Raw genomic sequence first — 24765 nt, forward strand, 5'->3', positions numbered from 1 at the left:
CTCCTCTCTCTGGTGCTGTTCGCAGCCAGGGGGGGGGACGACGACGCGCCGCTCGGTCCACGGTCAACTGACGCCCTGGAATTTTTTCTCTCCCTTCCCGCAAGGCTTCCAGGCTACTTTGGGCTGCATGGAAAGCGTGCTGTGTCGTATCGTGTCGGCCATGCTTCGGGCTGGGTGGTGGCTCTTGGACATGGATGTGGGCGGGGGGTTTGCAGAGTATCGTCGCCGTGTGTGGCTGGATGGGCGTCGGGGACTCGGGGCGCCGCCTCAAGCGACATCCAATGTGGGCTCCTGTCAGCTGTGGCCCTGCGGGTGGGCTCTCTCTCTGTGTCGAGCCGGACAGCCTCATCAAAGCCATCTGCAGACAGGCGATATTGGCAACAAGACATCACATGGGATCGACTAGCCGATCCGGCTCTTTTTCCTCATTTCTCGTTTTCTCTCTCTCGCGACATGGGAGGATGGAGAAGTCGACGACGGTTACGTGCAGCGGCGGCGGCCAACCGGAGCGGCATGGGGGTGGCCGTTCATGCCTCTTGGCGCTGCTCCCCTTTCACTCCCCCCCAACTTGGGCACCATGCCAAACGCACACTGCAAAGCACCACGATGCTCTTTCTCAACTGCTGTGCGACGACATCCATCTTTTCTCGTCCCCCGTCCAAGTGTGGATATCGCCTTTGACTCATTCCACGCGCATCCCAGCGGCCGCTCTCCCTCGGAAGCCCCAGCCCAACGTGCCGGCCGGCTCTTGCAGACCGCCTTTCCCAAAGCCTTGAAGCACTTGCACTGCACCGCACTGCACTGGGACATTTACAGGCTCCTTTACAAACACAGCATGCAGGCCTTGTGAGTCTGTGACAGCTTGCCATGGAACCCTCCCGTTCCCTTGCCAGCCAACGGGCTTGCCAACACGCTGGCTGGCTCGTGGGCCCGTGACCGTAAAAGCATGCGGCCGGCCGAAAAGATGAGGCCCTCGTGCTCTGCAGGCACGATGAAAGGGAGGTCTGGCAAAGCGTCGTGTTGTGGAAGCGAATCAGAGTGCAGAGATGGCTTGCAGGCACGAGACTACCAAACGATGTGGAGCCACCATGAGGGTGTAGTCCTCTCCAGTACCTCCCTATGTACCACGGTAGGGACCCCACTCTGGTGAATAGGCCGAGTAGGGGAAGACGCAAGCTGGGAAGCTAGAGTAGGTACGTACCAGTCCCTGGTTGGGGTAGTATCTAGGTAGATTGGGTCGGTCAGGCAGGGTAGTACATGGAGATTATCGTGAACACGAAACGAGGTACCAGCGATGCGGTCGTTGACCCGCATAGGTAGGCCGTGGTCAAGTCAAAGTTTGCAGTCCTCGGAGTGGGGGGGGTGTGCATCTGATCTCACAAGACGGTAACTTGGATGGTGGTAGAGTTGATGGGGTAGGTAGGGTAGAGTAGTACGAGGTAGGGTTCAGTGGTCAGATAGGGAATCGAGTCTTGTCTAGCTCGCAGTGGCGCCCACTTTTTGCGGCCTTACTGGCCTTGCCGTGCGTGCGCGTACCGGAGTTTCTCCAGCGAGATGAGTCAACCGGCCATGGGCAAAGGTTGGGCACTTTGTCAGTACCGTAGGTAGGTAAGTAGATGGTATCGTAGTAAGATGGATAGGTATGGATGTACGCATGTACTCCTGAATGAACTTTGGACCGGTCTTGTCCATGTTGCGCTTGACTGTTGTTGAGTTGCCAGACCCCACTGGCTTGTTCTCTCCGGCCAGCTTGCTAGGTACTCGGTACTCGTGTGTGGAAAGGTTCAAGTCTCGTGCAAGAAACGAGCTCCTTCGTCAGCCATGTAGCATGGAAGAAAGTCGCGGCTTGTCGCGGTTGTGAGTGCCTGGAGCCCCTGGAGAGCATGAAGATTACTCGGTGGGGGGGTTGCCGGCAGTCCAGTCAGGCTATGCTACCTACGCGCATGTACAATAGGTGTCATGTGAGCAGTCAACAGAATCATGGTCAATGCTAGGTACCGGTAGTAAGTAGCCATCCAGCCATCCAGCCATCCAGCCATCCAGCCATCCAGCCATCCAGCCCTCCAGCCCCGTCCTTGCCCTGCTAGCCGACCACCACGAACCACCAACGACGACAACGACGACCGACGACCGACGACCGACGATGACGGGCAAGCACGACGAGGGGTTCCTTCCTTCACTTCCTGTACTTCAAAGGCCATTCGCCAACTAGGAAGTATTGACTGTCGTTGTCGGTAACCAATCACAGCCCCGGCAGCCCCAGTCCCATCACATCCGAAAAAGGGACTTCGCCTGCCTTTCTCTCGACTCCACTCGACTCTCCGCTCTCTCACCTCACAGCCATCCATACATTCACAGAGACTAATTATGGGCCATTTCCCCCCCCCTTCCCACTTACAGTAGCCAGCCAGGCAGAATTAACGGCCTATACTTAGCCTGAGCAGCCGGGGGTCCCCTGTACAGCAAAAGGCTTGAAGGCTTGGCCTGCCATGGACTTGTCGATAGCCCCTTCGTAAGCTAGTGTGATGAGGGGTCTGATTGGACAGACTAGCAAGTGGCACACTGGCACTAGCCAAAAGCTTGCCATGCACATTCCCACCACATCTTGTCATCCTCCTCCATGCCCAAGCGAGGGAAGCGACTCTGCTCCGCGTGGGGAGAGCAAGCTGGGTGCTGAGTGGTGCAAAAGAGCTTGGAAAAGCCGCATGTCCTGACTCTGGCCTACTACAGGGCCTACTATACATGGCCCTACTCTACACTGATCCTCCATGTCGTGCCAACCAAGCCTGTCGCGGCACACAAAATCCATCTTGGCCCTTCTTCCCCCGCCCATCTCGGAAACCATCGACAAGCGACCTGCCCAACTTGGGTTGCAAAGACCGACCTCGGGACTCTCTTTTCGTCCGCTAACCATCTTTCTCTGCCCAGCCCCGCCCTGCAAAGGATCACGACAGGTTTGTGGAGAGAGAGAGAGAGAGAGAGAAAGAGAAAGGAAGAAAAGACCAAAAAAACCCCCAGACGAATGAGATTGGGCCCCGATCACGGTTTGCGTTACCCTCTTTCTCCCAACGGCCCAATCTGCTAGAGTAGTAGCACATGGTCACACAAGCCCACACACACACACTCTCTCTCTCTCTCTCTCTCTCTCACACACACACACACGCACCAACAAGTTCGAGCAACAACCGCAGATTGCGCTATCATCACGGCTCACCGTACAACCTGCAGGTGGTACAGAGACTAAGGCAGGAGGCTTCGATTCCATCATGCTCCTGTAGGTACCAAGTACTAGATAGTATGAACTTGGTTCCAAGTACTTGGTCCTGCTCATTTACATCTCTTCATTTGCTGCCTTGGCGTCGTCTGCCTTTTTCTTCATCCATGATCTGCACATATCGCCAAGAGCTAGCCTCTTCTTTTTTTTTTTTCAACGTTCGGACCGGCCACTTATCGAAGCCGCTGCACGTCTTACCCAGACTGATTTCGAAGGCAGCTGTACATGGAGCCGTAGAGAGGGTGACCCAAGCTTCCCTTGGACTGGTGACTAAATGGAGTGAATTAGCCTGCTAAAACAGGTTGCGGGAACCAACGAGCCGATCGATAGCCGTCCAGATGGGCACGGCTAGGTGCTGCACAGTGGCTTGAGCGCGGCGGGTAGCAGTGAGTGAGGGGCCCCAAAATAGCCAAATGGCAAGGAAATGACCCCAAATGTCGACATCAGGCTGCAGGCTGACTGCTAGTCTGGCCAATCGTCAGCCTGCCTCGACGTGCACACATGGCGTTCGCATTTCCCTCTCCCCGTTGGACAACCACCTTGGATCCTAATGACATCCTGGCATCCTGATCATGGCACCAGACTCCAGAAATAGATCGAGCCATATTTGCCAACATTGTCCTCCTTCAGGTAGATATAAGGTACTTATCCTCTTCTCACCTGCCACTTCTCCACGCACACACACACACACACCCCCTCCCCCCCCCGGTAGACCGCTTAATTTGCTTCCGCTCCTTCATTACCACTTCAAAGCCCGCTGGTCGAGCTTCGAGTACCCATTCTTTAATTACGAGCAGCCCGGTCGAGCCTTGTCATCCTGTCCCTTGCAAAAGTGTCCCGTCTCGCCTTAGTCCGCATTTGCCGCATTGTTTATACTGCTTGCTTTTCATATACCACACCTCTGGGACCTAGTACATCAAGCGTCCATGTCCTCCTCGTCCGCTCCCCCATCTGCTACCAAACCGTCTTCCACCATGGCAGGGACGACCACTGCTGCCCATGCGGCCAAACAAGCTGCTGCAAAGATGCACCGTCGTTCACGGACAGGTAAGAACTACTACCATTACTACTACTACTACCACCACCACTACTACCCACTACCCTTTTGCTCCTCACGGCTCCCCATGGCAGGGATCCTGCGCTTGGACGTCTGGCTAACCCGCGCCTGTGCAGGGTGCTTTACTTGCCGCCTGCGACGCAAAAAGTGCGATGAAGGAAAGTCGTCGTGCCGCGCATGCAAACATCTGGGTCTCAAGTGCGAATACAAGAGACCCATGTGGTGGAGCAACAATGAGCAAAGGCGCAACCAAAAAGAGCACATCAAGAACATCATCAAGCGCACAAAGCTCAACGAAAAGACCGCCCAGGGTGTCGCCATGGTCTCCAACACACCCCCAAGTCTTTGCCATTCCATGCAGACTGCAGACACCTTCTCAGACGGAATCGCCTGCACGCGCGCACAATCCGTCGATTCCCAAAACTCTCTCGACTACCCCTTCCACACGGATGCCACGCCCGAATTCTACAACGCATCCATGCCCCCACCCATGTTCGCCCCTTCATTCACACACCCTGCCCATTTCGCGCCCTATGAAATCGACATCAAGACGGAGAGCCAAATGTTCATCAACGATATCCCCACAAGGCGCGACTCCACCATCTCAACCTACAGCCACTATCACACGCCCCCAGCTGTCGGTCACATGTACCCAACCGACAATTGGATTCAGCAAGACTACTTTGAGAGCCGCCGCGAGTCGTTCGCTGAAGAGCCTCTAGAGTATCCCATCTTTGACTTCCCCACCCACGGTGCGTTTAGCCCACGACACCAGCCGTCCATCCAGGTGGACGAGTGCGATCAACATCTCCTGAGCCACTTCCTCGACAACATCATGCCATCCATCTTCCCTGTTCTTGAAACGAATCAACCCGGTGCTGCGCGTGGAGAGGTCATCATTCCTGCACTAGAGTCTAACAAGGCCTATCTGCACTGCTGCATGAGCGTCTCTGCCCTACAGATGAAGACTACTCAGGGACTACAGGGACCAGAGATTGACCAAGACATCTACCGAAACCGCTATGCTGCGGTTCAGCAGCTCACAGAGTCTCTGAGCAGTGACAGTGCTCATGCGCAGACCCTAGAGGCCACACTAGGCATGATCTTTTTCCCATGCTCGGTCGGTCGCGCTGACGACGGTCTGGTCGACATTCCATGGCACCAGCACTTCCAAGCCGTCCAAAGCCTGGTCCATCAGCTTGAACTTCCCGCTCAAATGGTCGCCATGAACGGACAGCCCCACGCTCAGCCTCCCTTCAACATGACGCTTGCTTCGTGGATCGACATTCTCGGTGCTACCATGCTGGGCAAGACGCCATCCTTTGCTGATACCTACCGAGAGAAGCTCATTGCTGATGCGTCTTCTGGTCTCGCTGAGCTCATGGGCTGCGAAGACCGCATCATGTACTTGATCTCGGAAATCGCATGTCTCGAAGCACTCAAGAATGAGAACATGGACATTGTTCAACTCTGCGCGCACATCAAACTTCTCGGAGAACAAATCAGTCTGACTGAGCCACCCCAGGGATCGCTCAACAGCGCGTACAGCTCGACTGGCGAGATCTTGCCCAGGCAGCTTCGCAGGAACATGACTGCTGTCTACCGCCTGGCCGCTCGCATCTACCTCTGTAGTCTCGTTCCCGACTTTGACCGCACCTCGCCCTCATTTGTCAACCTCGTCGGCGCTCTCTGCAAGGCCATGGAATACATTCCGGCAGGACCAGATGGCTTCGACCGCTCTCTCGTCTGGCCCCTTCTCGTAGCTGGATCCATTTCTCTACCCGGATCCAGCTTCCGCAGCATGTTTGCCGAGCGCTCAGCTCACCTCGGCGACGCCGCCAACTTTGGTTCTTTTGGAAAAGTCAGGGACCTACTGAATCAGGTATGGCTGGTCAACGACGACAACCTCGCAAAGGGCAACACTCAGAGTATCCACTGGCGGGATATGATGCGCCAGAAGGGCTGGGACTTTTTGTTGATTTGAAGAGTCGCCAGTCGCTTTTGCTGGAAAACCGCATCCTGGTCTGAAATCGTTTGTATCCTTGTCACCTTTTGCGATTTACACTCTCTCCGTCTCGCATTGTTGCGACCTGCCCATTACCCATTTCTCAGCAAGCACTTGCTTCATTTCTTTGCTTATACTTTTTTTTTTTCGTTTCTCAGCGTATATACCCATTTTTTGTAATTTGGTCAGGCAAGGACAGGTCACATTTTGAGCTCATGGGCGAGCTTGAGCAATCAGACAACAGCATCTTCACGGCGCAGCGGCATTCCACTACGGATGGGCGTTTGCAGGGGACGCCTTTTCTTTTTTTTTATTCCACGGCTGACGATATTCATGGCCTCTCTTTTTTTTTTGTTTCCTGACCTCTGGTTGGCAGACACAGGCATCAACGGAACTACGGAAGAGGGGAAAGGGGGAAAAGGAGAAGGAGGGGTGCGTTGGATAAGTGCATGGGGTTCGCTAGTGCAGCACCCAATTTTGCTGATTCGCAATTGTAACAGTAGTTCATGCAGTCATGGGGGGAAGGCATTGCTCACAAAATACCCAAGCCCCCCCCGCCCCCCGCATAAGATAGAACAGAAATGGAAGCTGAAACAAGCGTATCGCTCAAGATGACAAGGACGCCGCAATCATGCAGAAGTGAAGTGATTGGCTGACGTTGCAGTATGGGGAAGCAGAACGTTGCCGTTTGACGGAGCACAGGAATGCGCCGCTGTTGTAGGGGAGGGGGGGAGATGAATAGGGAGAGGGAGAGGGAGAGGGAGAGGGAGAGGGAGAGAGAGAACAGCATGGAGAGGTTCTGGGCGATGGCGAGGGGTGGGTGAGTTGCACATGATCATGCCATTTTGTGAATTAGAATGAGGATTGACGGCGGGGGGTGGAATTAGGTACAGTCAGCATGGTTATGCGGCGTTTTCTGGTCTGATGATGTACACAGACACGGGAGGATATGTTGCTCTGGTACATGGCATGTTTGGTGTGTACTTTGTACATGTACATACTCTACCACACACACACACACACACACATACACACATACACACAAAACAGCAGACATTGCATTAGGGACAGCAAAAGGTGGGGAAGTCCTTTCCGCTACTACAAGGTTGGAGGACTTACAGTACGTAGGTAGAGTACCAAGAGGCCAGCCAGGCTAATTTTAGCGAGGAACGTCTGGTCGTCAACTAGTTGCAGCTGTACTGACGCGGACAAGTGCAAAGTCCCTTTGACCACCACACAGGAACAACAGCACCGCACACTGTTTGCTCTCCGCCCGCCGCTTCCAATACGTTCAACACGCAAAGGTTTTTGAGCAGCCCGTCTTTGTCTCGGTCCACTCAGTCGCGTCTCAGGACCAGCACCCGTCGCATGCGGGCCGCTGATGCATTTTGCCGTTGCCGTCTATTAACGTAACACACCCAAACTCGTACCTGTCTTCGTGTTCCGCACCCTTCCCCCCCCCACATTGCTTTGTATACTGTGAGCCATAGAGAGAAGGAGAAAAGGAAAAGTTGCGTGCGAGGTACCTACCGCCCACCACTATCATCTGCGCTTTCCGAGAATCCTCCCCCAACCACCCCCGCCTTCGTTTTCTCCCTGATGGCGTCTTCCTCTGCCACCACGGTCCCTTTTACCACTGTAGACACGACGGCCCACTTGCCGGCCAAAGATGAAGTCGAATCGCCCAGTAAATCCAGCACCAATGCGCTCGCGAGATACGAATACGAGGCCGGCCATGCCAACGCTACAGAAGGCACCAAGATCCTGATGGTAGAATGGGAAGACGACGCGACCACACGCGGCGTGCGGGGCGACTGGCACATCTCGTGGGATGGAAGTACACGAGTCCTCCCTGCCAACGACCAGCCCGCCAACGACGTCCACCGCATGTATTTCCTGCTGCCTCCCCTTGTGCCCGTCCCTACCAGCGTCACACTTACTCTACGGCCCCAGGACGCCAGCATAGCTCCCGTGGTATGGCATACGAATCCGCTACCTGCCTTGTTCCCCCCTGAACTGGGAGCGTCGGCGCGTGCAGCAGGCAAGAAGGGCGTCCTGCACACCATCTGGGCCAAGAAGCGGCTACAGGTGCTGCAAAAGGAGATTGAAGCTGAGTCGCGGAACAATGTCGAGGGCATCGGTCTCGAAATCATCATGCAGGAGAAGTCGTGGATTGAAACGACATTCGGCGTCAGTAACAAGCCTACCGGTCTGAGTCTGAACCTGACGGAGCCAATGCTCACACCTATGACGAGTGGCCCGGCCAGTCCGCGCTCCCCCGGGGGAGGACGTCTCATGGACAAGTTGGCTGGTCTGCGCTTGGGAACTAGCGATAAGGATCTCACCCCGGGTGGTGCCAATGTGCCCTTTTCCAACCCTTTGTCACCCGAATCCTCGGACATTGCAGTCTCCTCCTTTGCCATCTTCAAGGGCGAAAACGCCTCTTGCCTTGCGGCGAAGCCCCCTCAGCAGCCACAGCGGATAACCACGGCTCCTCCACGAAAGATTGCCGCCCAAGTTCCTCCACCCGCTGTAGTCGCACAACAGAGCTCAGCGATGATGGGCTCGCTCAACATGGCCTCTTTGAACGCCTTGTCAGGACCTGCGCCTGTGTTTGAATCGAGAGCCGAACCCTCGTCGACACAAGACGACGATGACGATAACGACGACGGCCTCTTTGCATTGCCCATCAGTCCCCGGAGCCCCGAAGTCGGCAAAAGCCCCTTCTCCTTTGCCGCCAACGAGACAGCAAGCGCCATGAAGGGAGAGAGCGCAGCTATGTAAAGTACCAACCGGAATTTTTTTGACAAGAAAAGCGCTTGGGACAGACATGGACTGCATTAGCGAACGTGGGAGACTTTGATTTGAGCATATTGAATGGGCGGCTTCTTTTTGTGCAGTAATATTTGTTTGTTGGCGTATGATACCTGAGCGATTACGAGCTCATTCATGGACGGAGAATGGAGATGGAGACGGAGACGGAGACGAAGAAGCTGGCGAACCAAAACGTTTTGCCTCGTTTGGTATGTTTCACGACTAGCAGGGGAGGATGTGGATTGGGGGGGGGCAGGTTCTTATAGATTAGGTAGAGGGAGATTGGAGCTGGGTTTGTTCACGTCGTGACTGGACTTGTGTGCACTTTGAGTGGTGATTGGGGTGTCTTTGTGAAGGTTGGCTACTTTAATGGTTTGTTTGGGTGTGTTTGTCTCGTATCACCATGGATGGATGTACATACCATGTATGGTCTGTGTAGTAGAGCGCTGGGTAACACTATGCGAACGGTGCACTTTGGGCTTGGCCGGCCGGGGATCCGATATCACGTGCAAACGCCTGTCTAGCGTTAGGGCTTACTTTCGTCAGTAGGTACGCTACTGCCGCGCCGACCAAAGTGGAACCCGCGACACGAGCTCCCCGTTCGCAGCTTCCTCATTGCTCAAGTACTCTACAACCTTCGTCCCACCCGATCTTCATCCACCACATCCACGCTTGCCGCACAACTCCTCTCTCTTCTCGACATTACGACAATAAGACGCTCGCTCACACCTACTTCCAACGCACGCGACAAGATGCTCGCCACCGGGCGCGGCAGCATTGCCCAAATCACCTACACTGGCGACGAAGCCGCTGCAGACATCAAGAAGCTCCTCGATGCTGTCGTACGTATGCGCTCCTGTGCCCCGGGACCCGCCCACTAATGCGATTGCAGGTTGAAAATGAAGACGACTTCGAGCGGTGGGAGGCGCTCGTCAGCCGGGCCACTGAGCTCGAGGGCGGCGTAACGCGCAACTCGAGCCCGTCGGCCATCGAGCTCGTGCGCAACGTCTACGACTGCTTCCTCACAAAGTTCCCGCTCTTCTTTGGATACTGGAAGAAGTATGCGGACCTGGAGTTTTCAATTGGTGGCACGGAGACGGCGGAGATGGTGTATGAGCGCGGTGTCTCGTGCGTCTCGCCCTCGGTTGATCTGTGGGCCAATTATTGCACCTTCAAGATGGATACGTCGCATGACAACGACATCATTAGAGAGTAAGCATTGTCTTTCCTCCCCTGTTCCGGAGACTTGATTTGTCCTCATAACCAGCGAGGAATTTGCGTTGCACTGCACGGGCGATTGACTATTAGACTCGATCTCGTTTTTGGATCCCATCTAACATGCCTCCTCTTCATCTTCGCTTCACACAAACACACACCCTCTCCTCTGCACCGCGGAGACCAATTGCGCAGCGCTGGGGAAGGTTCAGCGGGCGGTTCACATTCCCTATGAATAGGGCCTAGATTGTCGGCGCAAACACCCTTTTCTTCCCCCCGTCTTCCTCCCGTCCGCCATTTTACTGCATCATGCTAACCTGTTAGTCTTTTCGAGCGTGGCGCTCACTTTGTCGGCCTGGATTTTCAGAGTCACCCGTTCTGGGACAAGTACATCGAGTTCGAGGAGCGCATCCAAGAGCCTGCCAATGTGACCAAGCTCTGCTGTCGGGTGCTCCAGCTTCCCATTCACCAGTTCCACCGCTACTTTGAAAAGTTTGTTGTTCTCTTGGGTACGCGGCCTGTCGAAGAACTAGCCGACGCTGAGCTACTGGAATCCTTCCAGTCCGCCGTTCAGCGGGAGAATCAAGGACAGCCCGAAAAGCCTGCGCTCGAGGTTGAACGTCAACTTCGGCAAAAGATCCACGAGCACTACTACGTCTTTTGCACGGCGAACCAACAGGACATTACGAACCGCTGGCACTACGAGCAGGCTATCAAGAGGGCGTACTTCCACGTTACAGAGCTCGAAGAAGTGGAGCTGGAGAACTGGCGCAAATACCTCGATTTCGAAGAGAAGCAAGGCAACTTTGAACGTACCTCTTTTCTGTACGAACGCTGTCTTGTGGCTTGCGCACTCTACGACGAGTTCTGGCTGCGTTATGCTCGGTGGATGTTCTCGCAGGGCAAGGAAGAGAACACGAGGATCATCTACATGAGGGCGAGCTGCATATTCGTGCCCATTTCTGCACCCACGATACGTCTTAATTGGGCACGGTTTGAAGAGAAGCTCGGCCGCACATCGGTTGCCCGTGACATCTATCTTGCCATGCTGGAGCAGGCTCCTGACCACACGGAGACGTACATATCCCTGGCTAATTTGGTGCGTCGAAGTGAAGGCAACGATGCTGCTGTCCGACTGTTGGACGAGTACATTGAACGCTGCAACACTCAGATTGGCGGGGTCCTGGCTGCCGAGCAGGCGCGTATACTCTGGCAATGCAAGGGCGCAGTCGACGAGGCGCGCGACGTGTTTGACGGCAAGCACGAGCGGTTTGTCGACTCGCGCGACTTCTGGGTCAAGTATTTCCAATTCGAGATTGGCCAGCCCTCGGCAGATGAAGCGGAAGCCCAGGCCCGGGTCAAGAAGGTGTACGAATCGATGCGGACAAAGGGCCGCTTTGCGCCCGCCGTATCCAAGGAGTTGTCGCAAATCTACATGGCCTATCTGCTGGACCGAGGCGGCAGCAAGGCTGCCGAGGAGTACATGCAGCTGGATAGGCAGGTGAATGGGTATGTATCCTCTGCTCCAAGCGCGAGCGCTCCTCCTTCCTCCTCTTCCTCCCCGCTTCCCCCCTCCAAACAGAAAGGAAAAGGCCAGCCTCACATCACAGCGAATAAGCATGCAGCCCAGTAGCGAAAAGGAAGAAGAATCAGCGTTAGATACCGTTTGACGATTGATACGAACGATTGAAGATCCATGCACGCTACAGCCCAGAGACCGACCCTTTTTTTTGTACACTTTGCTGCGTTGGTAGGGAGTACACACGCTTTGATTCCCCCCCTCTCTACCCCCTTCTCCCTCCCTCTCTCCCTCTCCCCCGATGAGATTCTAGATAGCAGGGACCATAGCCCGACCTGATTGGAGGCTGTGGGTTGTGGCGCTGTTGCGCTGTTGCGCTGTTGATTTTGTTACGGAAGCACGATGGTCGTTAGTGGCCATGAGGCATAAGCATATTAGGTTATTCAGATGATGAATGTAATCAAATCTTTTTACTTGTCGTTCTTGTTCTTTTTTTTGTGCCGGGTTTGGGAGGGTGGAGAGGGCGGAAAAGGAAAGGGGGTTAGAGTCAAGAGAATATAAGTAAAACGAATACGTACATCGGAATTTAGATTTACACCTAGTATTGGCTTTTTTTTAGCATGAATGCAGGGTGGGAGAGGGAGAGTGGGAGAGCGGAGCCAAAGGGCTCAGGGCCGAGTATAGAGGCAGAGGGCTTAGGGCAAAAAGGGAACAGAATCAATCCAGTCAAAGAATACCCACAGACTGCGTAGAGACACTGTCATTCTCGCTTATCATCCATAGAGAGAGAGGGAGAGGGAGAGGGAGAGAGATTTTGCGTTTCCTATCATCACCCAAATACCCAAAGTAGCCGTGCACATGTATACATGGCAACACCCTCCCCTCCCTTCTTCGTACAAATCACCTGGTTGAAAACACCTTCCCCTACCTAACCCTTTCCTTTTCTTCGTCCTCTTCCCTTTTCGGTCTCACAGACTTACATCTTACAGCACAATCATAGCGCCCCCGAATAATACTACAGCGCGTAGGATCATCTTGTTGGTGGAGATGGCGGTGGCGGCGTTGGTGGAGACTTGGGGTGGAGTTTGGGAGGGCTGGGGGGGGGGGGTTAGTTTTGTGGGGGGGATGAAGGGGGGGGGGGGTGGAGAGGGAGAGGGAGAGGGAGAGGGAGAGGGAGATGGAGAGGGAGAGGGAGATGGAGAGGGAGAGGGAGAGTGTCAAGAGCAGTGTACAATAAGAAACCAACTTACAGCAATGACACTCGCCGTCGCATTACCCATGCCAGTTTGAACCGCTGTTTGCGTCATGGACATGGACATGGACATGGACATGGAATCCAACCCTGGAACCAACGTCTGCATCTGCGTCCCCGTCCCCGTCCCCGTCCCCGTCGCCACCATCACACTCGCACTCGCACTCGCACTCACACTCCCCCCCTCCCCCTTGACCGCCGCCCCAACCTCCCCCTGCACCCCGCTCTTCGGCTCAACCTCGAGCCCACACCTTTCCCCCGCCCCAGCCAGCGAGCGCCCATAGTAGCGCCAGATGTTGTGGTTATCGGGGCCGCTGCACTGCAGGCAGTTTGCGTAGTTTGCGAGAAAGGGGGAGGAGGTGCAGGGGCTGGGGAGCTTGGATTGGGATAGGGCTGTGCCTGGTTGGGGGATGGGGGGTTAGTTGGGTGGGTTGGACAAGGAGGATGTGCTTGAGACTACTACTCTACTGTAGTTTCCAGTAACTTTTCTTGGTGTACCCGGTGTCGGTACAATTCTGGCTAGATGCATGTAAAGTAAAACCAACGTACCACAGTTGTCATGGCAATTGTACGCAGCCGAACCAGGCTCCTGACGTTTGAGCAGCGAGGCGAAAAGAGAGTCGTCTGAGAAAGCAGCGGTGCTTGTAGCGGCGCCAATGCCGAGGACAAGGAAATTCGAGACTTTCATGTTGATTTTCCAATCTTGCTTGCAAAGAAACTGACAGGTGCTGGCTTACGAGTCCACCTTGATTGAAGAAAGTACAAAATATGCAAGCCGGGCACAGGGCGACACCATCGTTTTGTAGCTTCACACACGCGCAACTTACCATCTCTCCACCCACCAAGCCGGCTCGAGCATCCAGGAAATTCAATAGTCTACCTAGACCTCGCATCCGCATCCAAAGTGGGTCGGCGATGTCCTTGTCCCACCCGGCCGAACGTCGGAGATGCAGATTTTTTATCAGATGAGCTGATAAGATGGACGACCGAGTGAAGCTTCTAGCCTAAATCCGGTAATCCACCAATCCCCCCCGCCTTGGCCACCTCGTCTATACGTCTGGGCAGGCAAGCCACCGTTGGCTCAACTTGCATGATCAGATAACTTTAATTGAGACATCCTTGCTGCTTTACACGAGCGCTGCATCCTCGCTCTTGACACGAGCGCTGCACCACTCTTATTGGAGCGTACGGCTACATCGCCCATTCGAGCCACTTCATCGTGGTTGGCACTTGGTTCCCGTGGGCGTGGCTCCCCATGTATGATTTGACAGATGGGCAGACCAGAGCAAGAACTACGCGACTTGGCCATGCAGAATCTGCGGCCGAGGAGAGAAGGCGGAGACGAGGGTGGTGTGCGCCGTCTTGTCAGACTCTGCTTGTGGCATGGTAGATGCCAGGTGCCGAGCTACACATGATTGTGAGAAGCAGGTTGACCCCACCCTGTTGTACAGGTCTGGCGCTCATATAGCTGGGCTGAACGCGGGACTTTGTGTGGCATATCCCCTGATATCGGTGGCCTACCATATACCGAACAAATCCATTGCCAATATGCGGTCGAGTCTTGTTTCTCTCTTTGCCGTGCTGCCTGCATGGGTGAGCGCACAAACACATGGCGAAGGTGAGGAAGGGAGTAGTATGGGGCCTGTGGCTTTCATGTGGCCAAATGATCGCGTCTGGGATGCTGCACACGACAATACAGCACCGTGTGGGAGTACGGCTGGACCTTCGAATCGGACCATCTTTCCGCTGTCTCAAGGTTCGGTTGCGTTGAGCATTGCAGATGACGCATGGCATGTTGCTTTCCGTCTTGCTGTGTCCGACAGTATGTTCACTGGCCATCTTTCTGCGTCAAATCCTAACACAAACTACCACCAGACCCAACTATCCAAGCGGATTTCAACGACCAAGTCGTAGACAACATCACAGATATTGATCCCGGGCATCAATGCTATAAGATTGAAGCGTTGGAAGGTATTCAAGCTGGAACGAATGCGACAATCCAGCTCGAATACTGGGCCGATTACGAGGGCGAGAATAACGGTCGAAACCAGTCCTTCTTCGCCTGTGCTGATATCGTAAGTAGCACTGCCCCCCATTCAGCATACCATCAGATCCTAACCCACCATACCACAAACAGATATTTGTCGAGACCCAGAAATTCAACCTCCAAGTCCCCTGCTTCAACGTAACGAGCGACGACTTTGCCGCACCAACTCCCAGCTTGACTACCGCACCCACCAACACCGGTCTCTCTGCGACGGACTCCCCAACCGCAGGGCAATCTTCCGGTGACGATGGTCTCTCCACCGGTGCCAAGGCTGGCATCGCCGTCGGTGCTGTCCTCGGCGGTCTTGCCCTCTTTGGTGCACTGGGCTTCTTCTTCTGGCGACGGGGCAGGAACGCCGGGTTGCAGGGAAAAGACCAGTATGAGTTGAGGGCGAAGAATCTGACGACACCGGAGGGAGAGAGACCTGCAGCTGTGTAAAGGACGGGGTATGCTGTAATGGTAGACGCTGCGTAGGCATCGTTTTCCCATCAGCATGGGAGGTTTGCGCGGTCAGCCTGCGTATTAAAGGGTGGAAAATGTTTGGAGTTTTCCTTTAGGTGTACGTATACGCGATAGCTGGGTCTAGAGTTAGGGATACTGTTGACTTGAGTAATGAATATGACTTGTCTTCCGTTTATCATAAAGATGCTAAGGCGGTATGAAGCTCTCTCTCTCTCTTTCTGTGAATGTGATGTTGTTGACTATGCAAAGCTTGCTCCGAACCATAGGGTGGACCTCACGCTCAATCAAGACAGCAATTAGGTATATTACATGCCATAAGCTAGAACGCCTTGCGTCCTACGCATGTACCAAACTCTTGTACATGCACTCTCTGGGTTCAATTACCTTGAGAAGTCATGTTGAACCACTTGTTGACAAGTCGTCAAAAAGCATACCCACAGCTTCAGGAAACGCAAAACGAGGGAGATTCGGTTGAAGAAAGATTGGCGGGTCAGAAGTTGAACGCAGAGGATGGAGTGATACCCACTTTCGGACATACGATTGGCTTCCGGCGACGCTTTCACGGATGAAGACATTGATCTTGGCTACCAGATAAGTTGAGCTTTTTCACGTTATGTGATGCTGCAGACGTTGGTCTCTGGATAGACTATGCTTTCTGGATTTGATCACCATAAGTAGCTCTTGGCTGTGGGCCTATGAGTATTTCTCCCTCATCAATAAAGCCTCCGGTCTGATCCTCTTCGGTCGCATGGGTGAATACACAAAGGAGTGGACCGGGATCGCAGTGACTGTAGCAACATGGAGGAGGCGTGTATTCGAACGATTTGCTCTAGACGTTACTGTAATACAAGAACATTCAAACCAGTAATCCAGTGTGAAGCGAGATCATTCACAAAATGAATGTAATGGTGATTGCTGGATGCGCAATCACCACGGTTGCCATGAGCAAGAAAATTGACCAGCGGCTTAAGATCCAGAAACCATCCCGAAAACCGGGTCGGGGATCGACGCCGCAGCAGGTGACAACGGGTATGGCGATGGTGCAGATATCGCGTATGATAAGATCCAGCATTGCCCATACCTACACACTGTTCTCGAAGAATCATTGCGATTATTTGGTCCAACACCTCAGGATTCACCGTGGAATATACCACATAAGGTACTATAACACTTGGCAATTACATTCCAGGGAGACTGGCAGTGGCGATGTCGGCTTTGGTAGCTAATGGACAGGAATTGGGATTCCCACAAGCTGGCAGCCTCACGCCAGAGCAATTTCTTGGCAATGCTATCAAGACCTTGAACCTGACTTTCTCTCCTTTCTAGCCGGGAGCCCCGTCGATGCAGCGGCTGCATTTTTCCTTTCTGGCAAAGACGGTTTTGCTGGCGACAGTGCTGTGGTGTCCGGATCGGCAAATTGAGTGATTAGAGACGACAGACTGAACCCTCGGAAAGATGGCCGTAAGCTGTGGCACAGACCGCGTGAACTGGACATGAGTGGTTAGAGTTCACAGTTCACAACCTCGTATTTTATCTTTATTGCGCCTCATGACGTGACGGATGGTGTGCTCAGAAACGTTCCAGTGACTGAAATGGCGAGCCAGAGCAGGATAGGTCATTTTGTTCTCAGGGCCATTCTTCCGCACAAACTCAAGCAATTCCTCGACTTGCTCTTGGCTCATCTTTCGAGGTCTACCAGTCCTCTTCTTGGGTGATAGAGGCGCATGTATTGCGTATCTGACTTGGTACTCGGATATGCCAAGATGGGAAGCTATGAACGTTCTTGGATGCCTGGCCTCAGAGAGTGTCTTTACTCGAAGTCTGTCATCGCGCGTAAGCTGGTGGTGGCAGCGATTTCTCTGATGAGGAGTCAACCGCAATGAACTTGGTCGTGGAGGCTCGTTCTCTGGGTGCACCTGAAGTGTCGAGTCTTGTGTCGCAGGTGCCTGTTGAGTGGCATCCTGTACTGTCTGTGTTTGCTGCGTAGATTCTTGTACGGCGGGTGATTCGGGTGTTGTAAGTTCAGGTGTAGCTGGCGCAACTGACGCAGTTGAGTTTGCTGTAGCGGGAGGATCCATTGCTAGTTCATCATAGTCGAGATCGAGGGTACTTTCAAGGATTGGGATGTGGTCCCTAACCCATCAAACATTCATTGATCCTGTGCTCTAGTTACACGCGTCTATTGATCGCGACGAAACCCCTGACGCCCCGGCTCCGGGAGAACGATGATCCGGATATATATACAGCCTTGTCGAACAACAGAATCGAAAGCCTGAAGTATGATAACGAGTAAAACATCCCGCCCGTACAGTGGTAAAATATTTGATACCTTCCCATCATCCTTTTCATCTGCTTCTTTCGCCTTCATTTAGTGCGCTCCCCTGGTTTCTTGCTCGGAAGACATATACCGTGCCATGGGCACGCTATACCAGATTAAAAAAATACTCGAAATCTCCCCTAGATACATCTGATACGATAGGACTTCTTCTCTCGAAATAATGGCGTGAGACGAACCAGCTTCGAACAGCATGAAACCCTTTCTCCGAAAATGCACTAGCGTGCTTGTCATCATTGGTCCCCCATAACTCCAACTCTCTCGACACCAAGTCAACTTCTCCCAACTGATGCATTCATGAAAAGAGACCGTATGCCACAATCAACAGCACAGGAGCAACAACCACCAGTGACGTCTGCACCGGCGAATGAGCAGCCTGCCCCTCGCCCTGCGCGAAGTAAGACAGGGTGCAATGCTTGCAGGTATTTTGAGATGAACCATTCTTATAACCAGTCGATACTCACCAACGCCTAGGCGGCGCAAGGTTCGTTGCAATGAGCGTCGTCCACGCTGTTCTCATTGTGAGAGGTTGAATTTGGATTGTAGGAATTGTCTCCTATATTCGTGCGTGTTACTAATCGATTGATGAGGCACATGGAATCGACCTCCACCAACTCGTGGCAGTACAGGGCAGACATCGCAACTCCTTGCGGTTGCTAGTCCCCAGACAGCTTATCATCAGTTCAATCCCAATACCAACCTACCGCCCTTGGATGCATTTGGCATGGGAAATTCAAGCATTTTCGACTTCTCCGGTGGTCTAGGTATGGGAACGTGGGACGAGGCAATGCTTCTTAGTCCCAACTCCTGGCCTGTCGACCCGTCGGCAGGAGCTCCTTCGCACATGGACGCCACACCTCAGCCATTGTACCATTTACCTTATGGTCCCCAATCATCTGGCCCCCTTCCGGGGTCGTCTCCTGGAAGACCTCAAGCTGGAGGAAGCAGGCCATCTCTGCCAGATCGCGGCCCGCCACATGTCGACCCTGCTTCCACATCACCATTCTCAACGGAAAATGTTGCCAACGGGCATGTAGACGAAGACTTCCTTCTGAACACGTTTCTACAGATGCTAATGCCACCAATACTTACCCCGGTCGAGCCGAAGTGGGCCTCAACCCGTGCTTTTTTTGCCAATATGGCAGCTGAATCGCCAATCGTTCGAACCGCTATCATGGCTTTCGCTGCAATGCAGATGCAACGAAGCAGTTTGGGCGGCGATGCTATGAAGGCGGATTGGAGACCGTTATACGAGTCCGCTGCAAGACTGCTTTCCAACGCACTCGCAAGGGTACGAAGTGAGGGCGGAACCGAGAAGCTAGTAAAAAATGGGGTCAAACATATCTTGGCTGCTTTCTTCCTTCTTACATATATCGATGTAAGTGAAGGCGTTTTCACTGTGCTTGAGTGTATACTCCTGCTTGTTCGATTGACAGTCACAAACATTCATGCTGAAACCTTGCGCAGCTACTCACAGAGACGCTACCTAGAGCACATACGAACTTACGAGAGGCATATAACTTGATCCAGAATACGGAAAAGTCATTACTATCGATACCAGAACGTCGTCTTATCTCTTGGATCCGGCTCCTCGATGCGCGCGCTGTTTCGACTGCCGGCGGAGAAGGATTGTTCCTTGCCGATGCTGATGAGAGTTTGTTCGACGCGTCGCCAGCTGCAAATCTTACCAATGAGCCTGAAACACCAGATACGGAGATTGAGGAAATCTTGTTCGATGTACTTTACCATCCCGGTATAGTCTTTTATCAAAAAGTCCAAAGTTTCGTTGGAAGGATCACTCGAATTGACCCATGGCACCGTAGCCGTGGCACTGTCCAAGATGAGACAGATGTGATGGCCCTTGCATCGCAAATTTCACAAGACCTGCATGCGCTGTACGGGCAGCGTCCTGCACTGATGGACCACGCTGTTGCTGGTAACTTAACCGAGAAGCACCTTGCAAAGGATTTGGCTATTGCGCTCACCCGGAGCTTCCGAACTTATCTTGCCAATTACTATGCATCATTTTTGCATCTACATCGCGTCGCCTACGTGCAGTATCCGAAAACGAAAGAGGTTACAAACGCGATAGCCAACATCAAGCGCTTGTCGCATCTAATGGCAGAGACTGATGAGTCGCTACCTGTCAACCTGCTATGGCCGCTTCTCATGTGGGGATGCGAAGAAGAAAATTTGGACGAACGAAGATGGATTCTTGAAGCTATTCGAGGTCTTGAAAGCATTGCTACAAACGCCAAAGCCACTGCTGACCTGCTCGAGGAAGTACAGAGAAGGCAAGACGAAGGCAAGAGACGAGTTGACGTTAGACTGGTCAGCCAAGAGTACTTTGCTACTCATCACTTCGCAATCGTGTGAAGCAGAATCTCTCCAAATTTGGGTTCATCGAAGACATAATTTGGACGGAGATGTAAACACGTCGAGATTCGCCATCCACGAGCTCGTACAAGCTGCATGCTCCTGCTCCTATCGTCCTTTATTCTTTCTGAAGTTGAGCTTACCGGTCACCGGGCTTCTTGAAGCCATGCGCCGACCTATATTATCTTTGCCGTGCTACAAAATTTCAAGGGCTTGGATATATTGCAAAAACATGCTGTGGATTTGTTTGGCTCAACGAAGCCAACTTCGAAATGAACCTTGTAATTGTGGGGAATTTCTTGAGTAACACCACTGGCATGGTAGTATTGACTGCATTCTTCTAAAGACTGAAGAGTCTGCTCTTGCTGTTAAATATCTTCAGTTACGTCTTCTTGTTCGCGCCAGCATAATGCACCTTACCAAATATTTCACAATGCGGCTGTTCCAGTAATCAATGATACCGACTTCTTCAGTATGGCCATTGAAATATTTGAGACTTACCTGTGCGGCTCACATGCCATAGGCTGAGAAGGACTTGGGCGCGGTGTGTCACCCATGATACAGAATGCAAAATCAAAATCATGGGCAGAAATTTTCAGATGTCATAGTGCCAATGACAACTGCTTCAAAACTACTCTATAGGTATGGCGTCGTAGTGGTTGTACTGCTTCACATCAAGGGGTTTGAAGATGCGGTTAACCCCATGTCAACTTATCTTGTCACTTGGGAAATAGGTCGTGAGCTTATTCTGTGGAGATTTGCCGTGAATAGTAGGATCATGTTGGCTCTTTTATAGCTAAATCTTAGACAGCCGCAGCAAGTTAGATACAAGGAGCCAATTCGTGAAAATTCGCGAATACAAGTTATTAGATTTCGCGAGATGAATAACTAGCAGTAGCTCATGTAATATTTACAAGATATATCTTTACCTTGCATTACATGCCCTTTGTACCTAGCACTATTATACTGTTGTGCAACTCTTGCAAGGAGGCTTTACTGGTGTTCTAACTTTCTCGCGGTTGAGCTTCAATAGCAGATCACAGATTTGTTATATTCTTCATCAGTTGTCAATGTGATCATTATGTGGTATGACTGTGACTACAATGTGTCATTGAAAGTACCCCATTGAATCAAAATTTTCTAGAATTGGTCTCTGACACAGCCAGGGACCTAAAAACAAAGTTTTTAGTATCGAGTATATACAGTTTGTGAGAACCTCCTGCATTATTACAACGATGCCTCAATCTCATCCAGACCAGATACTTGATTTATAATCCACTTTCTCTTCTCCACGTTGAAGTATTTGGGGTATGGCCGCCTACAATCTGAGCTCGACTCTGGGTATTTCCTCTTATATGCGACAACGTATTTTGTTCCGTTGATGCCGCCTTTGCCAAAGCCCCATTCGGTGACGGAGAGCTTGATCTGAAGTGCCAAGGCTTCATCGTGTCTGCCTTGTTGCCAGAGGTTGTACATTTGTACGCATGTCTACAGTTATTAGTATATGATTTGGAATCGCAAGGGGGTATCATACCTTAGGGTAAAGATTGGCAACACCTGTAATAGTGCCCACAGCACCAACACTCAAAGCTGGGATAAGCCAATCACTTTGTCCCGCCAGCGTGACAAATTCGTTTTTCTTGAATTTTGCTGATGCCCTCGCACAAGATGCGATGCTTCCACACGTCAGCTTGATAGCTGCGATGTTCTTGTGTTCGCCAAGGATATCTATCATTTCCGAATTGATGCTCAGACCAGCCACTACATTGGGAAAGTTGTAGAGGACAATGGGGATTGGTGATGCATCCGCAAGTTCCTGGAAGAAAGCCACAATGGCGTCTTGTGTCATAGCGAAGTGAAAATAGGACGGAACCAGAGCGAGAAAGGCGGTAGCACCTGCGTCTTTTGCTGCGACTGTTTGTTGGATGGCTTCGCGTGTGCTTCCTGCTACGCCGCCGAGTGTGATGGGAAGGTCTCCACGACCAAGCCGTTGAGCAGTCTTCTTTGCTTTCTGTACAAGAAGTGCTTTCTCTTCAGTGGAGAGAGTTGCTGCCTCGCCGTTCGTTCCCGCAATGACGAGTCCATGTAGTCCGTTGGAGATGAGGAATTCAAAGTGCTTCTCTTGTACGTCCCAATCGATCTCCTGGTCACCCTCATTTTTGAACCAGGTCAATGAAGGGACGTGGATGCCGGGTGGGAAAGAGTAGGCAGTGGTGCTATTGCTGCCGCCATTGGCCATAGTCTCGTTGGAAAACATTTTTACAAGTCGTAGATTCGAAGAAGTAGGTAACTTGTTGCAAAGGGAAGTCAAAGGAGACCGAGTGTATGTATGAGGAGGGAAATACTGTGGCCCAGATCCCTTTCCTTTCACAGTTCCGAGACAGATTCCGATACACGACCAACGATTCCGAATGTGTCTCACCTGTAGACAAGTGGGAATCGGGGAGCAGCACCAGACACCATAGTCTCATAGGCGATCGGCTTCAAAGCATGGCGATTGGGTGCTCGCCAAAGGTTTACCTAGCATACTTAGATCAGCCCTATTCATTCTAGCGTAGCCGAGCTCGTTCCTCGGCTCCTACACATCCTGACCTTAGCCTCGCCGACCCCAGATGCCGCTCTGGCGTACCACGCGATGACTAACGCCACCTGGAGACTCCACCGGGGACTCCATACTGTTCGCATCAGCGGAGACACTATCACTGATGGCCGTCGCATGGCTTGGATCTCTCGTGGAATACTGTGATGACATGACGCCCCCTGTTTCAATTTTGCACCAACTATCACGATCCCGCCTGTTTTGCTCGGAAGTGCCAGTTGATCGGAGTGCCCCAGTGACCTGGTCAACTGTGGGGAAGCGGGCTGTACCTACAGGATCCGAGGACAAGTTCGCATTTAAGTCCTTTTCTACCCCAGGTTTTGAGATCAACATCGGTAGTTTAAAGCCTTTCCCTAGTATCAAAGTCTATTATTCCCGAGATTCTCTGTGCGGTGAACACCATGGGAGGTTTCGCCAGAGCACCCGAAGATAGGCCGACGCCGCCAGAAGTTGTATGTTGTGCAACATGCTTGACCGAGACTATCAGAAGCTAATAATATCGTTAGTACAACTGGAGGGTCTACATGGCTGCCCTTGTCATATCAATGGGAGTTCTCGCATATGTAGGTATCTTTGTCCACTTGAGCTTAAGTGGCATATCTATGCTGACCTGATGTAGGGCTATGATTCAGCCTTTATTGGTACTACCATCACCCACCAGAGCTTCATACGCGACTTCGGTATAACACCAGCGAATAAGAACGAAGTGACTAGTAACATCACCTCCATATATTCTGCAGGTGGGCTCATCGGTGCGTTACTTATGTATCCATCCCTCGAGCTCCTTGGTCGTCGTATGACTGTCGTAATCTCGGATACTATTTTCATCTTGGGTGCTATCCTCTGCACTGTTCCTAAGAACCAACTGGGTCTCGTCTTGGCTGGCCGTTTCTTCACTGGTATGGGTGTCGGTGGTATCGCAGCCGTCTCTCCCATCTATATCGCCGAGATCTCGCCGCCAGCTATTCGTGGTCGTCTCACGGGCTTTTTCGAGTCCTTCTATCAGACGGGTGCTGTTATTGGATTCTGGATCAACTACGGTATTGTACACAATATGGACAGGAGCAAGTCCGTTGCTTGGCGAATTCCAATGGCGGTACAGCTGATTCCTGCTGGTCTCCTCGCCCTGATGATCCCGCTGCTGAAAGAGTCTCCGACATGGCTGCTGAAGCGTGGTCGTGACGCCGAGGCGCTCAAGTCGTACAGCTACTTTAGAAACCTGCCAGAGGACCATCCATATATTGCACAAGATGTTCAATACGTACGTAACGAAATCGCAAAGGAACGAGCAGCACTTCTTGTGGGTGAGAAGCACGCCACTTTCATCAACACCATTAAGGCTGCTGCCAAAGAAGCGAAGCTACCGGGAATGCGCAACCGCTTCTTGCTAGTATTTATCATGTTCATGTGGCAAGCCTGGTCAGGTGCGGCAGCTATCAACTACTACTCGCCTACCATATTTACATCTATCGGCTTGTCGGACGTTACGCTCTGGACTGGAGTCTACGGACTTATAAAAGCTGGCGGTTCCATTATCTTCTTTACGTGGTTCATCGACAAATTCGGTCGCAAGTGGCCTTGGATTGTTTCTTCGTTGATGTGCGCTTTCTGCCAATACTATCTCGCTATCTACATTGCGCTTGGCAAACCCGTGGTCGGACAGCCCATGTCTGAGTCAACGGTCGCTGGTGGCAAGGCCGCTACCGCCATGATCATGATATTTGGTGCTGCGTGGTCATTTGGTAGGCAACCTCAAAGTCCTCGGTGCGGGGGATCGATGCTAACGGACGCCAGGTGCTAATGGACTTCC

At 52.4% G+C, this 24765-nt stretch overlaps 12 protein-coding genes across 12 annotated transcripts; 6 read left to right on the top strand and 6 right to left on the bottom strand.

Annotated features, from left to right (window-relative positions):
• Positions 1-1453: 1453 nt before the first annotated feature.
• IAQ61_001852 (uncharacterized protein) lies at positions 1454-2201 on the bottom strand (the record flags this gene model as incomplete). The annotated part of the gene is made up of 2 exons (XM_066095287.1): positions 1454-1671; positions 1940-2201. The coding sequence occupies 2 exons, from the start codon at positions 2199-2201 to the stop codon at positions 1454-1456; spliced, it is 480 nt and encodes a 159-aa protein (XP_065954771.1).
• Positions 2202-3962: 1761 nt separating this feature from the next.
• On the top strand, positions 3963-7004 carry IAQ61_001853 (uncharacterized protein). Its single transcript, XM_066095288.1, has 2 exons — positions 3963-4321; positions 4448-7004. Exons 1-2 carry the CDS (start codon positions 4201-4203, stop codon positions 6313-6315), a joined length of 1989 nt encoding a protein of 662 aa, XP_065954772.1. The 5' UTR covers positions 3963-4200; the 3' UTR covers positions 6316-7004.
• Positions 7005-7935: 931 nt separating this feature from the next.
• On the top strand, positions 7936-9120 carry IAQ61_001854 (uncharacterized protein; the record flags this gene model as incomplete). The annotated part of the gene is made up of 1 exon (XM_066095289.1): positions 7936-9120. One exon carries the CDS (start codon positions 7936-7938, stop codon positions 9118-9120), a length of 1185 nt encoding a protein of 394 aa, XP_065954773.1.
• Positions 9121-9902: 782 nt separating this feature from the next.
• IAQ61_001855 (uncharacterized protein) lies at positions 9903-12035 on the top strand (the record flags this gene model as incomplete). Its single annotated transcript, XM_066095290.1, has 4 exons — positions 9903-9992; positions 10043-10362; positions 10690-11874; positions 11948-12035. The coding sequence occupies 4 exons, from the start codon at positions 9903-9905 to the stop codon at positions 12033-12035; spliced, it is 1683 nt and encodes a 560-aa protein (XP_065954774.1).
• An 832-nt stretch (positions 12036-12867) lies between these two features.
• IAQ61_001856 (uncharacterized protein) lies at positions 12868-13824 on the bottom strand (the record flags this gene model as incomplete). The annotated part of the gene is made up of 3 exons (XM_066095291.1): positions 12868-12978; positions 13135-13178; positions 13686-13824. 3 exons carry the CDS (start codon positions 13822-13824, stop codon positions 12868-12870), a joined length of 294 nt encoding a protein of 97 aa, XP_065954775.1.
• Positions 13825-14519: 695 nt separating this feature from the next.
• IAQ61_001857 (uncharacterized protein) lies at positions 14520-15621 on the top strand (the record flags this gene model as incomplete). The annotated part of the gene is made up of 3 exons (XM_066095292.1): positions 14520-14958; positions 15027-15211; positions 15286-15621. The coding sequence occupies 3 exons, from the start codon at positions 14520-14522 to the stop codon at positions 15619-15621; spliced, it is 960 nt and encodes a 319-aa protein (XP_065954776.1).
• Positions 15622-17153: 1532 nt separating this feature from the next.
• On the bottom strand, positions 17154-17723 carry IAQ61_001858 (uncharacterized protein; the record flags this gene model as incomplete). The annotated part of the gene is made up of 1 exon (XM_003833679.2): positions 17154-17723. One exon carries the CDS (start codon positions 17721-17723, stop codon positions 17154-17156), a length of 570 nt encoding a protein of 189 aa, XP_003833727.2.
• A 554-nt stretch (positions 17724-18277) lies between these two features.
• IAQ61_001859 (uncharacterized protein) lies at positions 18278-20356 on the top strand (the record flags this gene model as incomplete). The annotated part of the gene is made up of 4 exons (XM_066095293.1): positions 18278-18402; positions 18455-18522; positions 18571-19358; positions 19448-20356. 4 exons carry the CDS (start codon positions 18278-18280, stop codon positions 20354-20356), a joined length of 1890 nt encoding a protein of 629 aa, XP_065954777.1.
• Positions 20357-21583: 1227 nt separating this feature from the next.
• Positions 21584-21832, bottom strand: IAQ61_001860 (uncharacterized protein; the record flags this gene model as incomplete). The annotated part of the gene is made up of 1 exon (XM_066095294.1): positions 21584-21832. The coding sequence occupies one exon, from the start codon at positions 21830-21832 to the stop codon at positions 21584-21586; it is 249 nt and encodes an 82-aa protein (XP_065954778.1).
• Positions 21833-21884: 52 nt separating this feature from the next.
• On the bottom strand, positions 21885-22613 carry IAQ61_001861 (uncharacterized protein; the record flags this gene model as incomplete). Its single annotated transcript, XM_003833681.2, has 1 exon — positions 21885-22613. The coding sequence occupies one exon, from the start codon at positions 22611-22613 to the stop codon at positions 21885-21887; it is 729 nt and encodes a 242-aa protein (XP_003833729.2).
• A 336-nt stretch (positions 22614-22949) lies between these two features.
• IAQ61_001862 (uncharacterized protein) lies at positions 22950-23624 on the bottom strand (the record flags this gene model as incomplete). The annotated part of the gene is made up of 2 exons (XM_066095295.1): positions 22950-23321; positions 23604-23624. The coding sequence occupies 2 exons, from the start codon at positions 23622-23624 to the stop codon at positions 22950-22952; spliced, it is 393 nt and encodes a 130-aa protein (XP_065954779.1).
• Positions 23625-23751: 127 nt separating this feature from the next.
• IAQ61_001863 (uncharacterized protein) lies at positions 23752-24756 on the top strand (the record flags this gene model as incomplete). The annotated part of the gene is made up of 1 exon (XM_066095296.1): positions 23752-24756. One exon carries the CDS (start codon positions 23752-23754, stop codon positions 24754-24756), a length of 1005 nt encoding a protein of 334 aa, XP_065954780.1.
• Between the last annotated feature and the right edge of the window lie 9 nt (positions 24757-24765).

Source organism: Plenodomus lingam (assembly GCF_022343315.1).
Source record: "Plenodomus lingam strain CAN1 chromosome Unknown contig_13, whole genome shotgun sequence".
Taxonomy (NCBI): domain Eukaryota; kingdom Fungi; phylum Ascomycota; class Dothideomycetes; order Pleosporales; family Leptosphaeriaceae; genus Plenodomus; species Plenodomus lingam.